Raw genomic sequence first — 23,080 nt, 5'->3', positions numbered from 1 at the left:
TTAGAACGTGAGAAAAGCGTGTGATTTACCAAGGCACACAGTGAAGTATCTTATTTAGTGTTTGATCACAGATTTTGATGGGGTCATGGCAGTAGAGCATAACAAGAATTTAGGCTGTGAGAAGATTGTTGGATTAAAGGGATACTTCACCAAAAATAAAATGTACTCATTATCCACTCACCACTATGCCGATGGAGGGGTGGGTGAAGCGTTTGAGTCCACAATAAACTTTAGGAGTCTCAGGGGTAAACAGCGATGCAGCCAAATCCAATACAATTGAAGTCAATTGCGACCGCTTCTTTAGATGTAATAAAACTACAGAAAAAAGCATAAAATGCTTCTATACTGCTCGTGTGGTGTCATCCAAGTGTCCGCAAGACCTGACATTCATAATCGAGTGAAAACTGCATCATTTACAACATGTTTTTAGCCTAAATGTCCCGCTTTCACCTTCCCTCAGGCACATCTTCGTTTGGCCACTATCATAGCCACTTCCGGTAGTGGACATATATCATATTATCATACAGGATTCCATAATTCTGTTATAGTAATCGACTGCTTGTGGTGATAAGCATGATCACTATACACGGTTTCAACTGTTTGTATTCAATGCTCATCTTGTGGCTAAAAGATTGTTGGCCGAGCACCAACGTATCTTTTAGGTGTTTTAATCACAACAGTGGGGATACAACAAGTCATTGTCATTATTGTTGTAAAGAGACAGTGAGGAGCCATTTTAAGTGAGACATGGATATATCTGTAGCCAAGGTCAGGGCATAGTGCTGTGTAGGCAGTACAAGCTGACATCAAAACCATTTTCCGCTTACCTAGTCCCATGTCTTCAGTGAAACTTAATCGATATGGAAAGTGAGACCCTCAGCTCTGTTCAATGCATTGGCTCATTATGGAGACACCTACATCTGTTGGTCTCCTGACAAACCCACATGACTTCTGGCTCCTGCTTCTAGTTTGACTTGAGGGGAAGGTTTTATGGGTTGCTGCTTGTATTTGCGAAACACGTGTCATGTAATTGCATTGCATAAATCGAGTCCTCGAGGGGATTATTTGTATATTGGTAGCTGCATCTTCCTGCCTCTGCTCTGGAGAAGTGCCTGCTTTGGAGAGGGGGGTAATTGCATAAGAAATACTCAACTGCTGATTTTTACATAATGGAAAATGGAAACCCCATTTTCTTCCCCCCTCTCTTTGTATTCCATGTATTATCCTCTATTGCAATATGAAGACTCTGCACTCATTTGCTTGTCATTCCAGCTTCTCTAACCTTGTACCTTTTTTTTTTTATCACCTCCTTCGTTAGGTGTGTGCACCATGGTGTCTAAACCTCACCCTCCTCTAATGAAGAAGCACAGTCAGACGGACTTGATAAGCCGCCTGAAGAGCCGGAAGATCCTCGGAGTCGGTGGTGAGGATGATGATGGTGAAGTTCACCGCTCAAAGGTCAGATTACATCACATGAACACAGTCCAGTCATTTTTAGCCTTTTTTAAGGGAGACTATGCAGATACCAAAGGCAAATGGCTTCTGAATGAGTGCAACAAACTGCTTGTTATAAATATGAGCATGTATTAAACCATAATCAGATAACATTGATGCAGGGTATAAACAAGTAAATGCACTCAACCACAGATGAGGGCACCCAGAGAAATGGATTACTTTTAAAAGCCAAAATAGGATGCTAATTGGCTTATCACTCACAACCCATTGTGTGCTTTTGCTCCTCATGCTTCAGTGAATCTAGATCACATATTCCCATGAGTTCACACAACTGAACTGAAATGGGACTGTCTCCCCAGAGAGACTCCCTGCCTCTTGCTTCCCATGTATTATGTCATTCCTACCATACATTTGCACATTTGTGTGGACAGTGTACAGTCATGTGTACACCAAAACAGCACACATGCTGGTGCATATCAGTAGTCACACAATCACCCATCCTAATCATGCATGTGGAGCACAGTTGCAGACTGATGAGAATCTCTTGTTGGGGTTCAGAGGGCTCACATATCACGATTCTACAGATTTTTATTGTATAATTTTTAATCTGATGGCATAAGAATGAGCACAGTCGGAGCAAACACTTCCTCACTGAAATATTAATCAGGCAAGTGGGAGCAGGAAACGGAACAGAAGGAAGCAGGCATACGGTGGCTGATGGCATGTGTTGAGATGTCAGCACCCTTTTCTCTGCCCTCCCGAGTGTTTGTGTTCTCTCTTAATGTCTCAGCAACTAGCCTAACCCAGACATCTGCCGCTTTGATCCCTTTCACAGAGCATTGGGATGGAAAAAGATACATATAAGCTGCTTTCAGACATCCACTGATCTCCACACAATCTCCTGACATTATCCGAACGTAAATATCTGAAAATTTCGTGACTTTGCTGTTTTAATAAAGTGGACATTGACTGTTGCGCCGAGAGTCTAGTTGTTCCCCCTCACTTATACATTGTGCTGTTACTTGAGTCGTTCCATTTATCTCCGCCACAAGTATTTGTGAATTTGAAGTACGGTGAGCTTCATAGTTGGTTTTGAGGGGAAACAGTTGACATTATCCCTGTGGTACCTGTAAACAAAGGAGGGAAGTCCTGCTGCACTGATTGTTCTCTTCCTGCTCCTTCTACAGTCCAGAGATAAGAATGCAATTCCTTTTGCTCATAGTCATACTTAAGTGAGAGCGAGGTTGGTATTCATGCCACTGTGCTGTATGAGTGCAGCTGTGCTGGAGGCTTGTTTAATCTACTGGTAGGCAGACTGCTTTAGTGTTAAGGTCATGTATCAACAATCAAACTATGACAGCTCGAGCTTCGGCCTTCATAAATAAGAGATATAACAAAGTTGTATGAATAATTTGTGGCCCAGAAGATGTCCAGTTAGCCATAATTTATATTTGTTTTGACTGTGCAACATCCATCATATGTACATACTGACATGACAAATTGTAGCTCTGTGGAAAACTGATTATTTTTCTCCGGGATATTTTCCTGCCCTCTGGTTGAAAAGTTTCCCTCTGTTTACTTTACGCATCGGACTGAGAGATTGATGACAAATCTGGGCAATCGCAGCTGTGAATAAGCATCTCTTCCTGCAAACAGCATTGTGTATCCCTTCCTTTTCCTGTTTCTCGCTCTCTGCACCTCTCCCTTCTGCTTCTATTCCGCCCCGAGCTGGTCCTGTACCATCGGTTGACGCTCGGCTCCCTTTGAGTGTTTCTTATGCCAGTCATGCATATTTATGTGATCTTGTCAAAATCTTCCCCCGAAACCATGGCACAGGAAGGAGTGAATCACTCGGTCACGTGATCACAGCTGGCACCAGAGACCCTGCTGGGGAGGTTGAAACACTGGGAGCTCAGCCCAGCCCAGAAATCTTTAGATTCTGCCTGATATTTGTGTAATGATTATAAGACATGAGACAAAAGCTTTTCTGTGCTGTACCCGACGCCTCCAGTCAGACGTTGAGGCTGACTTTCACAACATAACCAAAAAGAGTGCAATCTGAAGCTCATTCAACTTCATTATTATGTTTATTTTCAGCAGCAGGAGTAGAGCTCTCAGAGAGAAATAAAACCCTTGACATGGATGAAACAGTGATGATGGATTATATGTTGCAAAGCTTTGTACAGTTCTGTCATATCTGCTGCTTCTGTCCTGTAATGACGGCTTCTTTTGAACTGTGACAAATTTTAGACATGACAAACTGCTTAACGCTGTGTCTCCTGTCTATCCGATACTCACATCTTCGCCTCCATAGGAGGTCTCAAATTTATTTCCTCCTGCCTGCCACACTCCTCTGCTCTCTCTTCCTGCCAGAGATGCAATCAGCATAAGCCCAAAAAAATCGAAGTAAATCTTTCCTTTTTTGATGTGATGATAAGCTCATCAACACATTCCTGCCGAGAGGGTAATGTTTTCATTGCCATTTAATTGGCTGCCAGCAGGATTGCTAAAAAAATATTGATCCGATTTCCGGCTGGGGCATGATCAAGGCAAGGCAGAGCCAATAATTATTTGTTTGTATTGAGCATTTTTTTCTTCTCAACATGGCGATAAAGGGCTTTAGTTAGTGCTGTTCTAGTTTCTAAATGTGTTTTGTACATTGACTTATCCAATAATTTGAACACGCTAACCAATATTCAGATTATAGAAAAATCATTCATGATCTTTTCTATCCCATATGCTCATTATTCCATATGGGGGGAGAGGCGCACAGCACAAGAACAGTATTGATGTCAGCTACAGGCCAATATTCAATGCAGCAACAGATGTACAACAATCACCATTATGATTACTCACTGTTGTGTTATCAGTGGATTATCTGCTCTCATTTGATTTCATCCCGTCTTCTGTTGTGCTTTTGTTGCTATTTCAAGTTTTCTTTCATACCTTTTTTACACCAAATTTAGCAAGTATACACAGGTTTATTTAAACACAGGTAAAAACGGGTGATGGAATTAGTCTTTTGTGTTCTTTTTCTATCCCGGTGAGTGATGCCTGACGTCTCCAACCATGCCGTCTTGCCAGTGTTGCATTTTGCGTGATTTATTAACATGCCGATGCCTCGAGGTCCAATGGAAATGGGGTTCAGAAAACCCCTCGTAACCCCCCTGACCTGATTTAACTAGTAATTAGTTCTACTTTGAAAACTCACAGACTTGTCAAGCAGAAAACTACTTCGCAACTTACAGTAAGTTCCACGTATACGCTGCTGTCCAGAAAATCAGTCGTCTGTTCTGCATTTTCAGTTTCAGTTTTTTAGAGAAGAGAGAAGTTTAATGATAAAGGGAAATAATTGAAAGCTGTGGATGAAGTGGTTCAACTGTTCGGCTCGGTGGGGTTTCGGTGTGGCAGTTTTCACAGTGGCATGAAAGTTGCATACCTGGTACATGTTCTTCATGTGTAGACTCTCACCTACACATGTCTCCTTTCCTCCCTGACCGACTCTCAACACCACACTCACATGTAGGGGAGAAAGTTGCAGAGAAGCAAGACAGATACTACCAATCTCCCTCCCACAAAAACTAAATCAAAATCTGCAATGTAGGGTTATTTTGGTCATTTTATAAAGAAATGCAGGCTTGTCCTTAAGTTCAGGATCCAGTTTGAACCAAAAATGTGGATCCAAAGTGGCTGCCAAAGGAGGAAACGCATCTGACATGTTTGTTCTTTGAGGAGGGATGGGGTTCTCAGAGAAGGATAAAGATTGGGTGTCCTGAACATTGTAAAGGTTGATCATAAAATGTACTGACAGGTTTCTGAGTAGTCCTCCACATCTGGGCTCCTGGCTTCATCTGTGTTGTCTGTCCGTTTGCTGACCTCTGAGAAAACAGACACACACTGACCTCAGTCTGACCCCATTGAGAAACACACACTCACAAACTTTCCCTGCTCCGGGGGCAGACATAAGTGAGTGTATTCAAGGCTCGGACAGATTCAGTCTGGCTCTCCTGTCGTACACATATCATTTATTGGAACCATTTCCGGATTATTGTTCAGAACATGTGACAATATTTGTATTAATCACACAATCAATCAATTAACAGAAAATAATCAAAATCCATTATCAAAAATGTATTTATTAGTCACTCAACTAACTATTAAATTAGTTGCAGTTGGACACAATCTATAAAATATTAACAAACCCTCTACATATATCTATTTATACATATGTCTTGAATGCTTTTAATGCCTGGTACTTTTAATAGTGTGGTGTTGGTACTGAAATAAAGGATGTGAATAGCTTCCCCGCTGGTAACAACATAAAAACTGCCAGTTAAAACCAAAATTACCATTCTGTTTTCAGCCTCCAGGCTCATTGTTGCTGATAAAAGCATTTGAAAAATTCAGTGTAGCATAAAACCCTGAAAACAGGATGTTTTATGAGACTGATATCATCTCACGAAAATATCTGCAGCAACCCTGCTCACAACCAGCCAACATTTATAATTCATGAATATAAAAAAAAAAACGTGGTTGACTGTCTGCTCTGTATGTAATTTTTTTCCACTTGCTGTTTTTGTGGTTTGCCTCCCTGTTATTGGCTATTTGAAGCCTGAATCAGATTGTATCTGCCCCAGTAACATGATGAATGTACTTCTCAGCATCTTTTTTTCAGATATTTGACACTGGCATTGATTGATTTCCCGGGGGGTCAGTGTTGCCTGACATCCTGAAAGTCGCAGCTTTACAATAGTTAACTAAAAGCAAAGGATGTGTCGGACACTTTTCGTTAATTCTACCACTTAATAGAATCAAACACATTTAAAATTATTCATTCTACATATTGATCGTTTAGCGTCACTGTTGAATCTTTATCTAACCTGGTTCACGTTGCTTCATGCTACTCTACTACATCATACCAGCACTATCACAGTTTAACATTCATGAACATCGTGCTGGTAACATACTATGACTGAATGGTTTGTTTCGATAAAATCAGTAGCTGCCTAGAAATCAAGTTGCTGATTATTAATATTCCAGATTCTTCTAGAATCTGCGATAAGAGATGCTCATCATAACAGATATGAAACATGTGGGTTTGTCTTCTCAATATTGCTTCATTCCTTCCTTAGTACTTTTCACTAACTATTATTTATCTTTGTATTCAGTTGTGATTCAAAATTGGTTACTAAGAAACAGCGTTGCACACTTTGCTTTCAATTTGTCGAATAGTCCTCTCACCATTTGCTTCAGGCTTTCAGGAATATAAATAGAGTGCTGCGTGGTCCTGGCGTTGCTGAGATTAAGTTAATTTGTAGCGAAAAGGTTTTTCTGTTGCCAGAAACATTTGAGTTGGTCGTTCATCCAGAATTGACTGTAAATGTTGTTATGACATTCCGGCTTAATCCTCAGGGGCTGAATAACGAGGTGAAGACATTCACAGTCTCTAATTAACATCCTAATAGGTCCTGCTTTGACACCCATCTTTTCTCGCCACCTCTTTAATGCGCTTCTTTCCAGGAGCTCGGTAAAGATGAGCTGGTGACATTAAATACACTTCCATGAAGAGATGATTTATTTGTGGTTATGCGGTGCTTTGTAAGACATGTTGTCATAAGAAAGTGTTTCCACGTATGACCTGCCCGGGCCTTCACACATGCACAACAAAATCAGAGATTGTCTGTGCGAGAGGAGTTCACACCAACTGGAAATACTCCCTCTGGTTTAGGAAGGGGTTGTCGACAGTTTAGCACATGCAGGAAGCTGGATATGAACACGCCTACTAGGTGCCTGTGATTTCCACGGGCAATCATCTGCTCCATTCACACATCGGCTCAATCGGACATTCTTCACTTAACACCGATTAATCTCTGGTTCAACTAATTTTTCCCTTTAGGATCATACACAGACAGATCCTTTGGGTAATGTCTACAAAGGTGAAGGGTTAGAGTGCATGTGTGAAAGCAGCCACTGATTTGTGTTAAGATTAAATGATTATTGTTACATTTCCTGTCCCATTTCCTTTTTCCTCATCGTGCCATGTTCTCTTGCAGATCAGTCAGATGCTCGGAAATGAGATGAAGTTTGCAGTGAGAGAACCAATCGGGCTGAGGTGAGATTTCAGCCGCTCACAGTGAACACGGCTGACTGTGTGGTTAAATATAGTTCAACATCTTCTAAATTCCGAGAAAACAAATATACAATCTAAATTAGTGGATTATACTCAATTTTATGCAATGTCTTTCTTATTAGGGTGTGGATCCTCATCTCTGCAGTGGGTTTCACCGCTGTGGCCTTGATGGTAAGCGTTGCCCTGCACTCTTTACGTGAACAAATCCGGTTTTAAACCCAACAGAGCTCAATGTTCTCCCTGTTCAGGGGCAGCACACACAAACGGGAAGACTCTTGTCAGTACTGCTGCATTCTGGGGCTATTGTGGGGGTTGGGGAAATACAGAATTTTATCCTCTTATATTAATTTGACGGAACTGTGTTGTGCTTGTTTTCTACCGCAGGCCCTGGTGTTCCCTAACCAACTATACGAAGTTGCTTTTGAGGAGGAACTCTCCTCGCCCAGCATCTCCATTCGCCTTTATGGAGGAGCACTGCTCAGTAAGTCCTCGCTTCTAAGACGCGAGAAATATACACAGATAATAAATTCATGAAGCTTTTCATGATTCGTCATGCAAAGCTGTGAGTATAACAGTGAGTATACTGGGCATACTGAAGTAAATTCACTGCACTGCAGTGATGCTGACAATGTTTTCATATTGATTTACATACTGCCTAAAACATACACTTGTTTACTGCTGCTGTTGTGTGATAAGGCCACTCAATGCATTCTTTATAAGTCACACACTGTGACACAAACATTCAAATAATGAACAAAACAAATCCTGCTGTAACATCAATGTTTACGTTTACAGGAACACCAATATTCTGATATTAACCTGATTAATATAAAAGTCTGAATGAGACATTCTCATATAAACAGCCTTTGCTGACACCTTTACTTGAACAAGGTAATACTCAGAGTAAGTAATAATCGAATTAAGACTTAAGAAGGAGTATTCTGATCTAAGTTGTTGTCGACATGTTTAAATAATTTTTTCTGAATCAGGCTTTTTTTTTTTTTTGTAACTTTTTATTTTAGTCTTTTCACATTTTTAAAGGACATACACACAATACAAGTACAATAACATAGACAATAACGAGGGGGCGCACCAGTATAACAGTTTTATACATATTTTCTTTGATTGTCCAAAGCTTATCCTGATAGTGAAGCGTCATCTAATTCTTCAATAAAGGTAGTCCATTTCTCCCATTTACTTGGGAAAATCGCTCCTCTGGATCTGAGAGAGAAAGTAATTTTTTCCATTGTCTTAATCTGTTTTACTATGTCCATCCATTGTTTGAGGTTTGGAGTGTCCGCTTGATACCAGTTCTTAGTGATTGTTTTCTTACAGGCCATGAGCAATATTTTACACAGATACAAATCTTTTCCTGAGATGACATCCTTTAAAATACAGAAGTAAAGCACCTTTACATTGTTTGTGACTTCATATCCCAGAATCTTACTTAAAGACAGACATATTTCCCCCCAAAATATCTGAATTTTTGGGCATAGCCAAAAAATATGAGAGTGATGGGCGTTCGAGTTTCCGCACAGCCTCCAGCACGGTTCCTTTAACTGAATTTGCTTACTTTTAATATGTGGTGTTATAAAATAACGAATTGAGTTCCTCCAACCAAATTCTCTCCACTTCCTTGAGCTTGTGGATGAATGCTGTGCTTTCCACATAGAACACCAATCCTCCTGTGATATTTCTATGTTTAATTCCTTCTCCCATTTTGCTTTAACATATCCTGTATTTTCTCCATTTTGTTTCTGTTGGCCCTGATATATTTTGGAAATAGTTTTATTACTCTTTTTTTTATAAGCTTCAACTAGGATTTCAACCACTGCATTACCCTCTACAGATAGTTCTGGTTTAATTTTTTTATCAAAGTAATCCCTAATTTGCAAATATCTGAAAAAATCTTTATTATTTAGATCAAATTCCTTTTGTAATTGTTCAAAACTCTTGAAGTGCCCACCCTGTGTGAGTGTACAAATAGCTGTTATACCCTTGTCCTGAATCAGGCTTTTTATTGCTTCCATAAGAAATACACCAACCTCTGCCACAGCAGATATGGTGATGTGCATTTACAAAAACACAAAATAAAATAAAGGATGTACAACATAATGGAAGCTGATGTAAAAAACAGAGCAAACAATCACCCAAAAAATGATGTATGTAGATTAATAATGAATGGAATATTTTAATAGCAACTTATCTCAACATCATAATCGAAATATTGTCTTATTCTGAGTAAGGTCATTAGTCGGAATATTGGTGTCCACATGAACACAGTCCTTCGCTGCACATTTAGATTCCACGAAGGCTTAAGAGGCTAATTCTCCAGAAGACTCACAGCAGTCGCCTCATATACCATTTCTATTTCTGGTGGGAACACAGTGGGAGACGAAAGAACAGTGTATGTACAGTGTGTGTGGGGGGGTCTAATTTTTAGAGGAGGTAGTTTAATAGTCTACATAAAAAGTTTGCAGCTCGCTCTCAGTCACGCATTCAATTGATCATTTTTTCCCCACTCGTCCGTGTCAACAACAGGAGACTATCAACGCTCTTAAATCTGCCAGGTGATTGTAGCGTTTGTTCTTTGCTCCACTGTTACAGAGAAACTACATTGTCATTATTTTAATGGATTTAGTTTAAAGGCCGGCGCATGCTTCTGCGTTAGACAGGACTTGTCAGGCAAGTCAGTGAGTCACTTAGTGATTACAGGATCTAGGATGGCTATGAGGAGCACAGCACGCCTGTGGCAGAGACGCAGGTAGCACACAGCTTGTTCCTTGATGGAATAGTAAAGAAGGGAACAGAGGGTGAGAGCCCAGGCTTAAAATATATCCAGTGAGATTTCCCAGGCTGTCACTTTCAGCTAAATCAGGCTATTACATTTGACAGAACGTTAGTACCTTGACCGTATACACAGAGTAACACAAAATGTCGAATCTGTATAATATGTTTGCCTCCGCCCTCATGACATGAAGTGGATACTAAGGAATCACCACATCCTGTCCTCTGACACGTCGTATTCAAATCTTGACAAGATCAAATCCGAACAGATAAAAAAATAGCCCTCTATCATTACTGCATTTCCTGGAGAGAGATACAACCTCAAATACATGGAATTGTGGATAAAGATATGAACGAACCAGCTTTCAATCTCATAAAGCCAACAAAAGACCGGCTCCCTTATGTAAATGTCAGCAGGGCTGTGGGGATTAGGAGGGATGGAAAGGGCGATGTCTTGCGAGACAAGGAGCTGTGAAGGGGCGAAGGATGGGGGTCGCATCTGCCACACAGATGGAACCTGGCAGGGAGAGGATACAGTCCATCACCACTCCCACCTTCTCTGCCCACCCCTGCTCGTTTCCACAGCCTCGCTGGTGTGCGTGCGTGGGCGGAGTGAAATACAGGAAAGTGAACGGGAAGAATGTCGGGGAATGAAACAATTTTGTACAGGCTTTTATCAGAATCAATAAGTCGGGAGATTTAGCACAATCAATAGTCCAATTATCACCATGTATAAATGTCACAGATTGCAGTTTGAGTGCTACTGCAGTGAATTGCCCTCATAGTAGTTTGATGGTGGTGCTGTTAGACATGTCTTACATCTTCTTTGCTGAAAAGCCTCCTTTTTTTTTCCATCTATTTCATTCTCATTTCCTCTACCTTACAAATGTCCTTTTATCACTTCCTTTTCCAGGCTTGTCCCTCATCATGTGGAATGGTCTGTACACAGCAGAGAAGATCATCATCCAGTGGACTCTGCTCAGTGAAGCCTGCTACTTCGCTGTCCAGTTTCTAGGTGATTACACTTATCCAACACATCATTTTACAGTGATTGTTGTGTCTTCTTACTCCAACCACCACACAAGCCCTGTGTATCTCTCGTATGGGCTTGAGATGGTGGATTCTGATTGGATTCTGCCAGTGTTTTGAATATGTGTTGATACTGCCCCCTTCAGTTCAGTTAGCAGAGTTGCAGCATTGCAGTTTGTTTCAGGATAGATTTCCATGTCCCTAGTCCAGTGTTCACCAACCTTTTCAAGGCCAAGATCACTTTTTTAATTCTAAATGTAAGTCTAGATCTTCCATCCTCATATCTTCCATCCTGATATCTTCCAAAAATAACACTTAGGAGGGTCATATGTATTTGTTTTCCAGTTTCTGTTAAAGGCTCAATGTATCAGCATGAATATACACAACGAAAGGCAGTTATGGATCTTTATCTAGTCGATGTACAATATTTTACTTCATTAATTAGGATATACAAATTTAACTCTGGTTAAAGACTCATTTTATCTCTTTATAGTGCTGTTTATCTCCCAAACACAAACAAACCCATTTCAAAGTAAAAGCACTCCAGCATTTCACCTTCTTAATCCATTTATTTGTTCTATCATTCATTTGTTTTTATATACATTCTGGTTCTAACATGGCTTTGATTGTTGTTGACAGACCAGAAAATGCAAGTCTTCATACCATAGAGTCCTGACATTTAGTTTAGTACATAATCTGACTTGTATTGAAGGAAATGCAGGAAATAAACTAGATGTTGCGCTGGCAATAGCGGACACGATGCCAGAAAGAGCAACAGACAACCGACACTGTTGAGGAACCGCAGCCAGATCGCGATCGGGTTGGGGACCACTGCTTTAGACGTGCATGCCCATATACATATACTTTGAAACGGTATAAACACGCTTCCTGTATGAACTGGACCTTAGACAGACTAACAGACAAAGGAATTAGCGGTGGTGGATAAATTCCACAGCCCTGGTTCCAATGAGCCAAAATTCTTTGTTACAGAATTCCCTTTTTGTGTTACTGTTCCTGCATTGCAGCTGAAGATACTGTCCAGGGAAACACAGAGAGGGAATTTCCCACCAAGAATAACACTTTGTATTTCCTCTTGAATTGCCTCAAGGCCCTTGTTCTCTGTGTGATTTTCAGGTCTCTGCACTGAAAGTCGCAATAAAAATAAATAAACATAATTTGTATAGCACCTTTCATACTATAAATGTCGCTCAAACTGCATTGCATACAATATAGATACAAATAAAAACATGTTATAATGTAATTGATATATGAGAACAGATTGTTTGAAGAACTAGCTCTCTGATATCTAGCGGCCGTCTCTTTCACATCTTCGGAGCGTGGTTTACAACAGCTGCAACTCTTTATTTTCGGCGGTTGATGGGAACCTCTAATAGACTGACTGCAGATAAACTCAGTGCTCTAGAGGGGACGTAGTTAATTAGAGAGTCAGCTCGGCCCTGGCCCAATCAGAACCTTGTATGTAAGGAGGACCTTAGAGTCAATCCTGTGTGTAACAGCCAATGCAGTGCAGAGCAGAACTGGACTAATGAGACCTCTCCTCTTGGTTCTGGTTAACAGCCGAGCAGCAGAGTTCTAAATCAGCTAGGGTCTTTCAATTGCTTTCTTCTGGAGGCCTGTAAAAAGTGCATTTCAGTCATACAGTCAGTTAGAAATGAAGGCATGAATCAGCTTTTCAGCATCTGCATAATGGACAAACATTTGCTTGGTTTCTAAGCTGGAAAAATGTGGTTTTGGTCACAGTGTTAATGTGGACCTTCAAACTCCAATCCGAGTCTAAGATAACAAAAATTGTCAAATCTGTGTAATTCAATTCGAACCTGTGGTCCAGGCTCAGACGTCCTCTCATGACCACTTGGACCTTTGGCAACCGAAAACAAAAACTTAAAGTGTGACTTGTGCTACAACCCACATCTACAAACCAACCAGTCATTACCACAGACAATAAACTGGCAGTAACTGCAGCTTATACATGTGTGATTTTGGCAAAGAAGGAAACATTGTGGAGCAGTATTTTCAAAACAAAACCTAAGAACTGGCAAATGGACGACACAAGCTGATGATGTGTTTCTACTCTCACATTATATGCGTTTCACTCCTTGACCCCTCATATCTATCGGCCGACCTTTCTAAAGTCTGCCACTGTTTTCACCGTGCTTTGATTTGATTCCAATCATCAATCAAACTATTTCGTACTTTCATCTCTGTGCATCTCAAGTGTTTTAAAATGTGCTCTAAACACACAGAATTCACTCTGCTTGACTTGACTTTTGTTCTGATACATCATAGTGCTTCACTCATTCATCTCACATCATTCATCTGACATGCCTTAGACTGGTTCTTTGATTGCCTGACAGTCTGACACAGTTTCACACCAAGGTTTATTAAATTCAGTTCACACATCCATGTGGCATCCATGATCATCGCTGCTTCCCACACCTCTTTAACACCAAAATTAGCGGATATTTGTCGTTTTTTCTTCGACGTCTCAAACGTGGCAGAAGCAGAGCTCTCTCAAAACTCTTTCTAGTCAGTGTTCCATCTTGCATGTTACGAAGAAAAGAAGAAAAAAAAATTGCTATTTATGTTCCGATGCTTGGAAGTTCAATGATTATCATAACATCGTGCCAGAAAAAAATGCCCTGTCAGCCAAAAGCTGATGAAAACCTGTCTACTGTGGAGTAATTTGACCTGGGAGTGAATGCTGATTGTATCCATTCCCATTGCAGACAAAAGCCAGATGTTAGTGGATTTACCAGTGAATAGCACCTAAACAGAGACATACACTAGTAGTGACCAGTAACTCTTTCAATATACATATAGGTATGTGAACCGACTTGGAAAATATGAACCTATAATTTCAGATCCTCTTCCCATAGGTTCAAATTCATTGTGCCTGTCACTTATGGTAAAAAAAAAGGCATACTTTAAGTGCTGTAATGTTGCTTTGTGATTTCAGTGACATCCATCACATTAATGGAGATTGGGATCCTGCCCCATGCTGCCATGCTCCTGCTCCTCAGCCGAGTGCTCTTCCTGGCGGTCACCATGGCCTACTATTACCACCTGGGCCGTAAGCAGAAGAAGATCTGAGCGGCCTCATGCGATACTTCCAGGGAGGGGACAGCTGGGCAAAGATCACAAACGTGTGGGGTCAGAAGGTTGGATTATTGTTTGACTGGGGCTTGGAGCATCTCTTTGCCAGCGGATGCCCCCTGCCCCTTTCTATGGCACATAACCTATTGTGACCCCCGAGTATTCCACAGATGAGCACAGTCTCACATTCCAGAGTCCACAACAAGAAAGAGAAACCTCATGGTGAAAGTGAATTGCTCTCACTGGACTGTAAGGTCAAGCCCCTCTCGACACACATTTGTTCTTTATGCAGTGCTGAGTGCTGTGAGCAGTATATAGTGCATTGCATTCTTGTATTACCCAGTCCTGTGATTTAATATGTACAGTACAGAGTAATTTTAAACATCTGACTGTGTTCTAAATGTACAGCTACATGATTTCTAGAACCGGTATTTCGTATTTGTGTTTGGTTAAAAAAAGGCATCTGGACACGTCTTCTTAATCCCTCTCAAGGACCAAGACTTTGTGCTTTAAAGTGATTCCTGTTTGCCATTGATGTTAACACACACTGTATGTATTCTGAAGTGAAGCCTCGATGTGTGCGCTCTCGCATTGCTCCCCTGACAAACTTCCCACCGATCGCACTAGATGGAAAAGCAGCAGCTGTGATTAGTGTAGGACTCAGGTGCAGTCAGATGATCTAAACGCTTGTTGAGTGACAATGAACCCTTCCTTATACTGCTGAGCACACCATGGAACCTCCCTAAGGTCAGTTTATACCCTCAACCACGCCCATCAGCTGTTCACACTTAGACTTACCCAAAAGGAAATGCTGAATCCAAACAATGTTTTCAGGGAAATGGTGACTTTTTTTTATTCTTTGAGGTATCAGTCATGAGATTCTACCAAAGTGAACAGGAATAGTTTTGTACAGAATATTTACACGACGGAGATTAATATATGTACTCAAAAACGGGCGGTTCTCTCCTTGTTGTGTGTGTGTTGTGTGCACTGTTCGACAGGACCGAAGCCCAAGTGATCTTACAGAGAGACTTTTACATTCTGACCTTTACTGTAGAGCTAGTGTAAACATGTCAGGGTAAACGCACCTGAACTGGTTCCTCTTTAGCGATGTAGCACAGTTTTTACATAAACCATGTCCTTAGTCTTGCCTTAAAGCTTCTTAAAAACAGTCATCAACACTGCAACCTACTTTTTGTATATATGTAAATAGAATTATTTACCATTTTGTGGTGTTCTTGTGAACAGAACAGGGAACTTGTTCAGTATTAGTTCAGATTTTCTAAAGTGACACTTGTGTTTCGACAACTTGCATGCAATATAATCCAGATAAGTTATTAGCTCAGAAAGTGTAGCAAGCTGCCAGCAACAGGAACATAAAGCTGATAATAAAGATGCTCAATGGATGGATTATCCAAAAATGGCTCATATCTTGAAAAGGCAACATTCGTTTATAAGGTAGTTAAACTCCCTGTGCTTTAAATTCAGTTAACACCCGATCAATATGTTCGAAACATTTTCTATCTCTTCCCTTAGGTACGTGATGTCCTTGCTCTGGTTCAGCACGCCAGCAATGCTAACTCATTTTCTGCAGCTAAAACTCTGCAGCACATAAGGCCAGTCAAGAAGACAGTTTAATTTTACAGTCAATTTAATTTGAAAAATCATTTTGAGTCAAACAAGAAACACAGTGCAGGACGCCTCCAAAGGTGGTCCATATTGTTGCAAATGACCACGTTGAGTTCTGCCCCAGAAGGGAGTGGTCCTGAGGTCCCAGTGATTGTGGGTTTGCAGTCGCGAGTCCAGCGCCGAAGGCAGATGTGCTCGTTACTTTGGGTGAGTTTTCAGTTCAGATAGGGAACGTGAAACATGGGTGAGGTCTTCCTTACTCCTGAAAAGTAGTAATTATCCCTTTTTTTTTGAGTGTTTAATTAAATGCAGCTCTCCTGAGTGACATTGTATGCCCCAGCCTACTGCTCTGTCCTGGCTGGCATGGTAATTATTGAGTTCAAGAGAAATGCCGTTCCATTTCCGTCGATATTGCAGGCCTCAAATCATCAGTCTTGTGAAATGTTCAGAGGTCTGTAAAGCTGGTTATTTTAGGAGGGATGGGCAACGTCAGTAGGGAGGTGAAGAAAGGGCTCTTTCATCCTCCGGGTTTTCTGACGTAGATAAGTCAAGATATTACAGTGGTAAGATGTGTCCTTTAAATTTTAGAGGAATGGTAATTTGAGCTTTTCATTCCCTCATGTAGATAAAAAATATATATTGTACTTTTGTGACTTGCATACCAGGTCAACTGTTCCAAGTTGTAGCATTGCATTTTATTTAGCCTATATTTGTGCGATACTGTACCTCAGAAATGATTTGTTATGGATTTCCACTATTTAGTTTGAAATAAAAAACATTATTGTTTATTTTAAAGACATAACAAGTAGTGCAATCAATTTTGTTCCCTGTTGTCTTGTCTGATGGAAATATGTTATGTAAAATACATTATTTTCTGAACTCATTTAAATCACAAGAAATCCTGTTACAAAAACTATTTTCACAATAACAGCTTCTTAAAGCAAAATTTAAAATCATTAATCACTCTTTGTCCAACCAAACCAAAATAAAAGTAAACGCGTATTTTTACTTAGTTGCTAATTAGTTTTCTGCAAGTCAACTAATTAATTCTGCAAGTCAACTAATTAATAAATCAATTAATAAAATGTTTTTACATCAGAAATATATAAATGCTGAAGCCCTCAAGTTCCAATCATGCAAAATGTAATGGTGGTATAAGGCTGTTGTTCCTGCTTTAAAGGTTTAGTGTGTAGAATGAGGTGGTGAAATGTCATGTTGCAGCTGATACCCCTCACCTCCCCCACCCCTTCCAAACATGAGAGAGAACCGGTAGCAGCCTTCAGTTGTCATAAAAACTCAAAAGGTGTTAAGTTTGTCCAGTCTGGGCTACTGTAAAAAAAACATGGCGGCCTCACAAACAAGACTCGCTCCCGATGTTAATATAAAGTATATAAATATAAAGACTAGGGCTGTGAAATGATTAAAATTTTTAATCAAATTAATCACAGGTTTCTATGGATTAATCATGATTAATCACATTACCGATTTTCTTTATTTTTGTGAAAACAAGATTTATGACATTTAACTTTTCTTTTGTGCTGCAACTCAGCAGTTCTTCAGCAGTTATCATTGCTTTTCCATATGGAACATTAATATAATCTTCATCCTAAACAGAATTCGGGTTCCTTAGCCATTGTGTGGTTGAATAAAACTTTTTTTTTAAAATCAAACAGAAATTATTTGAGCTTCTTAGCCATAGGATGGTTGACATTTTTTATATTTTTTGTCACACAACCATTAACCACACCATGATACAATCTAATGCCTCTAAAGGCCCTCTTAGCTACTCGTTCTTTAGCCAGTTGGTGAGGCAAACTAACTTGTTAGAATTCTCTGACAGTAAAGCTGACCGCTTCTTTTGCACAATGTGTCCTGCGAGTGAGTCTGGTTTGTGGCATTCCACTTGAACGCCCCTCGCCGACCAACACATGCTTCGCGTTGCGGTGGTTAGGCGGGTATTGCTACGGTGAAACGATAACGTCTTCTCGCAGAGTGTGCATATCACCTTGGTTTTACTGAATGTTCGATCTTTGTTTTTTCGGAATACGATCTTCCCGTCCAGAAGGTCCTCAGGTTCATCAGAATTATCAGAGCTGCCAACTTTTCAAAAAACCTTGGAGTGAGATTTTGTCGGGGGTGACCAACATTTTGCCGCGCAAACAGCCACACACGTTGGTGGCTCAAATATCAGGGAATTGTTGGAATTTGGCGTTGTATCCATGTTGTTCGCTGCATTCTGGTGGCCTTTGGGGCCCGAAGTCGTTGATAGGAGCGGCCGACTGGAGATGGACAACATTGGTTACATTCTTTGACGCAAAGACATAGCTGAAGGTCCCCCCCCAGGAAATGTTGGTTTAAGTAGATGTTGTTTCCTGCATTCTATTGGATTTTTGGGTGGTATGCTAAAGATGTGCAATACCTGAACTTCTTCTGATTCATGTTCCTCTGATCATGACTTGTAGGGCCTTCATAGCCTTGAGCTGAACATTCAACCAGAAAACTATTGTTGTGCCTCAATGACCACAATATAGCCTAATTAATAGACCTTTGTTTAAGATTTGACCAAGGTAGGTTGATTGACATTTTGATTACAATGGTTTTCAACTAATTCTGAACTGAAACCTAACCTATATTTTAAATAATTGTATTCTTAAGAGCAGTTAATGATTTATGTTCGCCTCCCACCACACTTTCCATCAGACAAAAAAGTGCAACAAATAAAGTGCTTAAACAGTAGCCTTTTTAAGCAACACAATGGACCCTCTTCTCCAAAATAAAATTTGTCTGGAGCCGCAAAACATATTTGATAACAAAGCTAATAAAGTTTTATATAAAGTTATACTATACTAAACTATGGTTTGTTGCATTTATGAAATTATCGAACAACAATAAAGAAAACTGTTGACATTTGATTGATATTTTTACCTGTTACAACAAAGGAAAAACCAAACGCTTATGAAGAGAAGAAAATACACAGGCAAGTGTCGGCCTACTTTGAAATAAATTAAACACAGACCTTTGTAGGGTTATTTGAGTCCTCCCCGTATTTGTGGAAAATGTATGAAATAAGAAGTACCCTATTTTTAAATAAATAAAAACATATAGCTGCAGCCTAATAGCTTAAAAATATATATTTTAGTTGGCGAAATATTTAAACGAAAAGTGAGAGCAGGTCAGGCTGGAGGCGGACACAGAAACTGCAGCTCGGTAGAAACCAACTGCAGCTTCTGCTCTGATCAAGACGCTGAGCTCTGATCAGCTGAGACCAGAGAAACTCTGTGTTTTCACTGTTTCCACTGAGCAGCCGGTGAGTCAGTGACCAGCTCCTTCACGTGAAGGAGCTCTGGTCTTGTGTCTCTGAGCGAGTGCGCGGGGCGGGGGGCGGAGCCTCGGGACCGGTGAGCTATCTGGGGCACACACACACACACACTCGCCCGCTCCTGGTACTTCATGACGGCCTGATACGATGATGTTTTAAAAAATGATCGTGACTTAGTCAACCACCAACATTTTCGTCTCGTCTCGTCAACAAGTTAAAATAGATTTAGTCATGCGCTTCACTTAAAAGATCCAGGTTTTTTTTGGCGTGAGAAATTGGATGTGTGGCGTGAGTGCGTGTGAAAACATGCAAAAGCGTGTGTCACACGGCGGAAGCGTGAGAGTTGGCAGCTCTGGAATTATCCATGTTGTTTGTTTGTTTGAATGGCAGCTGCCGTCTGACTGCATTAGAGCGGCAACTAGTGCAGAGGCGGCGGAATTGGAAGGTCCTTCTGCGCATGCGTTAAATGCGTTAAAAAAAAAACGAATTAATCCTGTAATTTAATCATAACGCGTTATTTTTCACAGCTCTAATAAAGACCTCATTCTAGTTTAAAGAAAACCCAAATTCTTACAATTTAGATGAAACACAAGTTAAAACCAATAGGATTATTTTATATTCACTTTCTGCCAATAAAACCATTTCACATAAATCCTACACGCTGAACCTGTAACTGTATTTCAGAATATGACAGCTAGAATGCCTACTGGAATGGTAACAAGCTCAACCCAAGCTCTTATAGACATTAAATAAAAAAACAATAACAAAAAAAAAGGTTAACATACAATTTCAAACAAAGCGAAATACCACAGATGCCATGCCTGACGTCACCGGAAACAGAAGGTGGAGAACAGCTATCTACATCAAAACATCACTGTAACAGTATTCACTCTGCTTGAAAGTGGAGAGACTTCCATAAAATGTCCGGTCAAATTCAGCTAAATACGCGACAATAAAAAATGTGTGTCTTTGCTCTAACGTGTCCCAACAAGGACACCTAAGAGCTCTGACGTAATGTCCCCCTTTGTTTAGTGTTTTCTGTTTGGAGGCTGTTGAACGTGTCACAACACGATCATCTACAGGTTTTTCACTTGGATTCCTTCAGTGAATTTAAATGAATGTACCTGCTGTATCCTGCCACATAGTCTAACTTCACTCTTTCCACACACACACACACACACACACACACACACACACACACACACACACACACACACACACACACACACATACACACACTGGGCACGTGGTGAAAAGGAGGATTGTGTGTGACAGGAAATGTATGTGTGTTTAAGGTTGTTTATAGGCAAAAGGCCCCCACGTGTCTCTGTGTGTATGCATTCTCCCCATACTTTCCATTTAATATATTGAGTCCTGGCTTATGTCTTCAGGCATGGTGGTACGCAGTATTTTAGAATTCACATTGGATCATTTATAATGCTGTGTAAACAATTGGTCCGGTTTAACCAGCAACACCACATTACTAATATATAAGTAAATAAAGCATTTGCATCATTTTTCAGCAGACTAGACTGGAAATTTCTGTCCATCTTTTTATATTGTGTCTCATTAACAAAAAATTGTTATTTTCTGAGCTTAAAACTGTTGTTTTCTCAACTGTGGATAATATCACCGTGACCCAAGTGTTTGATAAGCAGTCACCTTTTCAAACAAACATAGATTTAAAAAATGGGTTAAGTCCTTGTTTCTGAGCCGAGATGTCATCCCTCCTTGAAGAAAGGAATAAAGCATGCTGGGAATCCCAATCGCTCTCTTGCTCTTAGGCATCTTAGAAACAAATGCACGCCTACATTAAGAAAGGCTGAATCTGACTATTATTTGTTTCTAATCCTCAAATCGTATTCAGCTCCGGCAAAAATCTGGAAGGCAGCAAATTCTGTCAACCACAAGTGTTTCCTTTCCTCCTCTTAACACAGCTGATGGCTGTTCGGTATCAGACCATAAACAGACGTGTGCAGCTTTAAATAAACATTTTACATCTGCTGGTGATGTGTTTGATGAGATGTGTACAGTGCCCTTTCTTTCTGTAGTTGATCCTGACACCCAGCCAACTCCAAGCCCTCGTCTTACATTACAACTATTCTCTTCTGCTGAAGTGACCGATGCACTGCAAGTTAAAGATCTGAGGAATTTGGTTGGTCAGGACAAACTTTATTTATTTGATATTCAGCACAAAGTATTTTTATACTTTTTGGGATGTTAAATAAAGTCAGTCAGATATTGCTTCTAAAAATACTTCATAATATAGGTCTTGATGAATTGCTTACAAATGCTCCTTATGTTACCTTATGGACAAACAGCTGTTTGGGATTATTGAAAATGTCAACTCAGAATTTATTAAAAAAAAAGGTGTCCCTCAAGGCTCAATGCCGGGGTCTATTCTATTCACTCTATGCTGATCATTCTATTTTGTAATGCATTTCAGATCTGATACATTCTGCTGTTAATTATTTACAGAAGTGCTTTGTTGACTTGGAATTTGCACTCAAAACTAGATGGAAATATACCATAATTGAATACGAGTCATGGACTACAAGTATGGTAGAATCTGGATGGATGAGAGCAAACTAAGCATCCGGAGTAAATCATGTTTCTGATGCATAGTAGAAGGGTGTTTATTGGGACAACTTTCTTTCCAGTTCTGGATTATGGTGACATGTTTTGTCCACACACCTCAGTTATGGCCCTGTAGCCCTTGGGTCCTGTTTATCATGCTACATTAAGATTTATCACCAGTGATAATTATAATTTTGGTTTTAAGGTTGGGTGGCCCTCTCCCATTGTGAAGCACGACAGACTGGGTTTTATTTATTTATGAGGCCTTTACTGTTTTTTACAACCATATGTTACTTTCGTTTTGTCTTTCAACTTTGGCTCCTCCAAACACGCACAATTGATTGGATTATGTTGCAGGACGGTTTTCACTGAACTTTGAGAATCCGTTTTTCTCTTTATGCTCCTGTAACCTGAACATGTAGACTCTGCAGCCCATGCTCCTGTAACCTGATATGCTGAACAACCTTATTACTATCCTTAGAGCATCTGAAATGTTTAATTTAACCTTATTTCACGTCCTTCCCCTCTGTGAAGGAGCTGAATAAGTTGTTTTTTCACAATTTTACAATTCCGACTCATTATTTTTTGCTATTTATTGCGTTTGTTTTAATTCATTCCTTCTTTTGTGTCATGTTCCCTCAATGTCTTTCCGAGTTAAAATAAAAGTTGAATACAAGAGAATTTCTGTCTAATGTTTGACATGTGCTGAGTATATAGTCTAACCACATAAAGGTTATTTCTAACATTTCTATAACAAGGTCTGAAATTACTACTGTTGACTACCACAGGCTGCCACTACTAGTTCTACAGCACTATACCAAGACTCATAGTATGGCTATGATGTAATCAAGTAGTTCAAATTATACGCCATTAAAGAATATAAAGCAATGTCTGGAAGAGGTTGCTCATTGTCTGCTGATGATTTTGCACACCACAATGTCAGATTTTTTTGGCCGAGAAGGAAACAGACAATGAAGTAATTATGTGTCATCACATACGCCTGGGTGTTTTGGGAAAGGAAGCATTCAGGTTGTTTATGT

The 23,080-nt window shown here is 40.1% G+C and overlaps 1 protein-coding gene across 1 annotated transcript in view; it reads left to right on the top strand.

Moving 5' to 3' along the window:
- The window catches only part of LOC128444993 (tumor protein p53-inducible protein 11), a 38,505-nt gene extending 21,543 nt beyond the window's left edge, over positions 1-16,962 (top strand). The window contains exons 3-8 of the mRNA XM_053427728.1: positions 1,319-1,458; positions 7,509-7,567; positions 7,708-7,756; positions 7,970-8,066; positions 11,286-11,387; positions 14,379-16,962. Coding sequence (XP_053283703.1) covers positions 1,330-1,458; positions 7,509-7,567; positions 7,708-7,756; positions 7,970-8,066; positions 11,286-11,387; positions 14,379-14,512 — 570 coding nt within the window. The 5' untranslated portion in view covers positions 1,319-1,329 and the 3' untranslated portion in view covers positions 14,513-16,962. The remainder of the gene's footprint in view (positions 1-1,318; positions 1,459-7,508; positions 7,568-7,707; positions 7,757-7,969; positions 8,067-11,285; positions 11,388-14,378) is intronic.
- The last annotated feature ends 6,118 nt before the right edge of the window (positions 16,963-23,080 follow it).

This window comes from Pleuronectes platessa, chromosome 7 (genome assembly GCF_947347685.1).
Source record: "Pleuronectes platessa chromosome 7, fPlePla1.1, whole genome shotgun sequence".
Classification (NCBI taxonomy): Eukaryota; Metazoa; Chordata; class Actinopteri; order Pleuronectiformes; family Pleuronectidae; genus Pleuronectes; species Pleuronectes platessa.
Note: the sequence above shows the minus strand (reverse complement) of the source record. Positions and strands in the feature narration are given on the sequence as shown.